Raw genomic sequence first — 6,212 nt, forward strand, 5'->3', positions numbered from 1 at the left:
TTTTAAAAAGGTGCTCACACTAAAAAAATGTTAAATATAAACCAACATAACCAGTGAGGCTGCTGAATGAAAAAAACAATCTCAGTTTGAAGCAGTTTCTGTGCTACTTAGTTTATGTTTGCATCGTAACTCTTTAATGGATGATGATGAATTAGACCATTTCACAAACTGTGCGAGATTTCAGCTTGGATTACGAGGAGTGTTTTGCTTTCAAGGCGATGCTCAGCAAAGGGAACCCCACGTAAACGGTGACACTGCTCTGCAAGCACGGCATTCCCACCGGAGCCCTGCACTGATCAGTCACACCTCCAACAGCTCCGTGACAAGAAAACCACGTGCTTGGTACTTTTTTAATCTGACAGTAGGCGGGGGAAGCTCCAGTGGCATACAAGCCTTGAACTTTTATCAAAGCCCAGCACTGATCATCACCAATTCCTGCCTATTTTTTTCCCAGGAGGAACACATTAATACACATTGATGGTGTGCGTTCGTATGTTTGATGTATAAGAGCAATCCAGCTTCAACACAAAGCTGAAAAACGCTCAGATTATTGATCAGGGAGACACATTCACCTTCCAAGATACGCGTTGGTACAATCATTTCAGCTCCTTGCAATCTACTCGGTGTCTGACGTGGGAGACGAAGCTGCACCACGACCCCTTTGTCAGGCGCAGCAGGATCCCCTGCACCTCCGTGCCTGTCCAGCTCCAGCGCTGTGCGCTGCAGAAGTCTGTTCCCGGCATGGTTTATTGTAGAAACATCCTCTAACTTTTGCCTCATCTCAATGTTTGTTGAACACAGCTATTAAATATTGAGCTATTAAATATTTTATGTCCCAACTACACCACATTCTTTACAGGAGATTGTTGAAGCACACAAGCTCCTAAAAATATTATCTCCTCTACAGGATTGGACTGTCCTGTCCCGTAGCAGAGAGCAACTCAGAAAAGGAGCCCTCACAGTTCTGCTAACCAAACACTTTCTTCTAAGATGTAAATCACTCCCATGCTTTTATATTGGATGCAAATATGCCAAGAATGAGTTGGACAGTTCTGCAGACTGAAATGGATGACAGCTGACATGCACAGAGCAGCCGGTTATGCTAACAGAATAAATTCTTTTAATTCAATTGGAAATGTGCACCTGCATTACATACAGCTCATCAAAAGCAAAATCCTTTTAATAAACTAAAGGGCCTGGGATACGTCTTCAACAACACATCTCTTTATGCTAAGAAGGGAACTGAGCATTAATAACTACTGATGCAACAACTCCAATAATGTAATTAAATGTGTCCACACAAATGCCCCAGTAGCATTAAAAAAGCAGAAATATGTTCAGCAGCAGCAAAACAATTATTGTAAGCAGTTGCCTTTTAACAGCGTCTCTTTGCTTCCCTCAGTGGAGAATCAACATTTTACTAAATTCAACCTATTTTGTGCTAGTAAAGTCACTTAATGTTGTAGTCTCACCAGTTAGAGATACCACTGCAGTCTTTTCTGACGTCACCTTTTCTTTTTTTTTGAAACAAGTACCTAAGGACTAAGGAGAAAAAGAACCCTGAAAAATTCTGTGCAAGACAGGTAGAGAGGGAACAAAGAAAACTGACATCTCCTTCTGCCAGGCAGAAAAACCACAGAGTAAGGCTCAGATTCTCCGTATGTAAACCAGCATCAATGTTTTATTGTTGTGTTTTACGATTCAACGGGGAGGGGGGAACAAACAAAAAAAAACACCAAAAAAACCAGACCAGGTACAAAAGCATCAGTCCAGTGTGCATCTAGGTCAAACCATCTGCAATCCGAAGTAACAGCAGATCTCCTCTACACACTGTTTTAATACAAAATCCTAGGAACATAGGTCTATGGTATTTTATCATATGGAAGATCGTAATGTGAAAAAGAAAAGGTAGCTCCATTTCCACCTTTATCTGTCTGGACGGGTCATTCCCGGCCTGGTTGGAACCATCATGGGTCTGGAGGGTGGTCTCATCATTGGGGGCCCTGGCATCATCGGCATGTGTCCTCCCATCGGCGGCCTCATCCCTGGGGCTACGAGGGGAAAGGGAGGACGTTAGAGAAGAGCTCTCGGGAGTAGCAACTGCCGAGTCACATCAATATTGTGCAGGTTCTCTCCCCCACCCTCCAGAGAACTTCCATTTTACAAGTCTGTAAGCTTTGATCTGGAAGCTGGCTGAGATGGATTACACTTCCCTGAAGGATATTAGCAATCAGTAGAGGAAGAACCAAGTTTCCCGGTTATGTGCCCGCTTTTGACAATATTCACTGATAAATTATTTTCAACCACTCAAAAGAGACACTAGCTTACTTACTGAATTGGAAAGTTTATTTGGAAAAAAGTATGAAATCCTCCAGTCAAATGTGTTCAAAAAAAAAAAAAAAAGACTGGTGTACTACTTACAGCTGGGTAACAGCTGCTCTACTAAAAAGCACTGAAATAATGGTTTCCATCCAACTTATCCATTTATTTTCAGGCAGCCACTACACTGCCTAATATCGCAGATTATGCACGTATTTTGTGCCTTTAAAAAAACACTTAAAGAACAGTTTCTACCAGCAAGACAATAATTGCAGACACTTGACTACTTTTAGTGTGCATGTGCGTATTCCTTTAGATTTGTTCCAGTAATTGCTTCAATAAGACATCCTCTGAGAATTCTTCAAATGCCAGTAAGCTCAAAAGCGGAATGGATCAAAGCCATTTTAGTTTGCCTTTGCAGTTCTGAAAAAAACTTTTTAAGGCATGTTGTTTCTCTGGAACACATTATCTTGAGACATTTTAAACAATAAAATTCATTTAGTGCTGAAATATATCCCTTGTGCAAAAACGTAAGCGCTACAAACACAGAATTCCTAAACAATTACAGATCATACTGCTTAGAGGTAGAAAAGCTACAATGTACCAGAGCAATAATTTCCGTTGTACAGAGGGACTAGTAACTCTCAACAAGTCGTAAATGAACTCTAATTAGCAGGTGTAAGACTGTTTTATGTCTCACCATGCAGAGATAATGGAGCAGCAAACGTGCATAGGCAGTATATGCAAACTGAAATACTTCCACTTGACACTTGAGGCTGTCCATCCATGCTGCGTTTAATATCATGTCTGAAGCGACGTGAGCTATAAACTACAGTGCATCACTACAGGTAGCACCCAAGTACTGCAGCTGCTTCACATTTTCCGCTGAGTTCCTTTCACAACTCTCTATTGCCCAGCGAGACAGAAAATATAACCCAAACATCCTGCAAACCAGACCACAGTACCTCAATTACAGAGATTTACCGGTCTCCAGACTTACCGGGTCCAACCGGCATCATTCCTGGTGGGGGTGGGCCCATCATTGGCATCATCGGCGGTCCACCCATATGAGGGGCCGGCATCATGCCAGGCCGCGGGGGGCCAGCTGAACACATACACAGATTGGTTACGCATCTGGCCGCTTTCACATTCATCAACAATGTGCAATGCGAAGCACTTATTAAACTTAACAGGACATTTTAGTAATTAAGGTGTCTTAGATTGCTTTACAACTGCTTGCCTTCATTTTCAGTTTCAACTCTGACTTCAGGTGCCAAAAAGTGAACCGGAGGAAGAATATGCTAGCTCTTATTTCCAACTTTGCACACCTAATGCAGATGACTACCACTTCCAACAGCAGGACTCTAAGCAGAAAGGGATCTCAGCTGTTTGCCAGCTGAAGTGCAAAAGAAGGTATCAATCCTATTCTATTTTAAAAAACAAAACACCATGCTGGAAGTTTTAATGAAGCTATCTACATGGCAGCTAGCAAGTAATGAGGAGGCACACATTTCTATTAATATGCTCAACGTTACTAAAATAAGACAAACTAAAGACTAAGATGGTTGCTGAAACACTCGTACAAAGCATTCTCTTACATTTTGGTATTCACAAGCTCAAAATGTCTTAGCTTGATTTCAAGCTAAAAGGACTTTTCTTTACAAGTCCAGAAAACATGCAACACAGCTCCAGAGGGCTGCCATCCCAGTCAAAAACTGTCCAGTTCAGACTTACGGATGCTGGGAGGAGGTGGTATCATGGCTCCTGCGGGAGGTGGTGCCGAGAACGGTGTAGGTGGGATTTTCCCTTGCTGAAATGCAGCCGCTACATTGGGGGGGAAAAGAAAAAAAAAAAAAGGAAAGAAAGAATCCCAGGAAAAAAACCAGTTACTAGGCTGAGGAAGCTCCTGCGTCAATCTTCCTTCTCATGCCACGCGGTCAGAGCATACTTCATGTCATGCTGCGTGCTCAGTTGCTCTAACTCTGGAACAAATCCCTGGTTTATGCTGCTTGTCATGGCGGAAGCACCTGATATTCTTGAAGACAATTATTATAGTAATTACTCCAGCTGAGCCTAGAGAACTCCTTGATGAATTTCACACACCTAACAGGAAGGCGGATGGTAGAGAAAATACATCACGTGATTTGCAGCTGTGACTTTCACCTGGGATCATTAGGTAAAGACATGCTATCTTGAAAATGGTAACAAGGCAATGACTTAGGTGACAAAAAGCATGAAAAACATCTTATGTGAAAGGAAAGAGAAGAAATTCAAAAGACTGGAATCGACTAGAAGAAAGGCAAAAGATGTGAAAGTTGGAAGCATCACGAGGAAAATGGACACAAGAAAATGGAATGAAGCTGTGTCGGGGAAGTTCAGACTGGACGTTAGGAAAAGGCTGAGAGGGTGGTCGGTCGCTGGAACAGGCTCCCCAGGGAAGCGGTCACGGCACCGAGCCTGTCGGAGTTCAAGGAGCATCTGGACAATGCTCTTAGTCATATAGTTTGGTTTTAGGTAGTCCTGCGAGGAGCAGGGAGTTGGACTCGATGATCCTTATCGGTCCCTTCCAACTTGAGATATTCTACGATCTAAAGAAAGTTGCCACAAAGTTAATCTGGCATTTTTATTTCTTTTGACAGAGAAAAGAACCATTATTCAGAGGACAAATGAGAGGAAAAGAACCCTATAAACTGACAGAGGAAACACTTCACACTTTATTCAAGCCTTTAATAGCAAAAGAGGAAAAAAAAATCAATATCCCTAGAGAATTGAGGGCAAGCAACTACAGCATTTTAAAAAAAATGCAAAAATCCATACATTTTAATGTCCATTTTCCTATCTTTTGGATTTCTTATTCATGCTCTTTACATAAATGTGCTACTACCAAAAAGCAAAAATGTGTTATGTGACCGTGTATGACATTACTAGCCATGCTAATGGCGGTGGTACCTACGACCACAGTAAAGCAGTAAACGCCTGCTTGCAACAACCCCTCGGGCAGAGCCCTCGGTCTCTTATGTGGAAGCCCACACTCTGACGAGTTCAGGATTCAGATTCTAAGCAAAGTTTTTGTTCATGAGTCACAGAGCAAAGACTCACCAGTGAAGCAAGGAAGAATCAACACGGAAGAACAGAAGAAAAGCAGCTAGAGGAAAGACAGGGGAAGTAACGGGAGAGCAATCCAGGGTCACGGAAGGATTAGCCTTACTTGTTTTGTCAATCAGGCTCTGAGCTTGTTCCTCCATCCATTTTTGATAGTAGTCTTTCACATTCTCTTTGTGCTTTCGGCCACTGCAGTGGGTTTTTCTCACGGAGGGCTGAGAAAGATCACATAAAGTTTACTGGGAACTGTTGTATAATTTTAAACGTATGCAATCTAGCAGTACAAAATAGGTTGGTTCCTGCACCCAGTCAGAGGACAGGTGATGTGCAAAACCTTTACGTCTAAACTGTAAGTGTTGAGATGCCAATTTAAGTAAAAAAGGTTGCCCTAACACCCAGCCAGCTGTCTCCTACTAACTCACTACAACACTCATAAGCAGCCATGAATGTCAGATGCCCTTGGCTGCTGAATGAACTACATGTTCTCGTTGTTTTTTGCAAAGAAGCAGGCGAGGACAAGTAAGGACACCACAATATTTCAAGTAACCTGGTTTTCGCCAGCGTAAGTTTTATTTTAATGCTCTTGATACAACAGAGAAATTCATGCAGATTTTCTACTTACCGAGTCATGGGTGAGGTATGTGTCACAGTAGTCACAATAAAACCTGAGGAGGGAAAACTCTTGTTATTAAGAAATCACTTTGCGCTGTGAGCGTTAAAACATAACCCCCCCACAGCTGCCCCACAGCTGTGCCCGGGGGCGGCTGGATGAAGGGCTGCTGCGCGAAACA

General features: G+C 42.5%; 1 protein-coding gene across 1 annotated transcript; it reads right to left on the minus strand.

Annotated features, from left to right (window-relative positions):
- Positions 1–1,904: 1,904 nt before the first annotated feature.
- On the minus strand, positions 1,905–6,086 carry SNRPC (small nuclear ribonucleoprotein polypeptide C; the record flags this gene model as incomplete). The annotated part of the gene is made up of 5 exons (XM_009577526.1): positions 1,905–2,051; positions 3,320–3,424; positions 4,054–4,143; positions 5,528–5,636; positions 6,044–6,086. Coding segments are annotated over 5 exons (472 nt in total), but the record flags the coding sequence as incomplete, so codon positions are not given.
- Positions 6,087–6,212: the final 126 nt, after the last annotated feature.

Source organism: Fulmarus glacialis, unplaced genomic scaffold (assembly GCF_000690835.1).
Source record: "Fulmarus glacialis isolate BGI_N327 unplaced genomic scaffold, ASM69083v1 scaffold19315, whole genome shotgun sequence".
NCBI classification, from domain to species: domain Eukaryota; kingdom Metazoa; phylum Chordata; class Aves; order Procellariiformes; family Procellariidae; genus Fulmarus; species Fulmarus glacialis.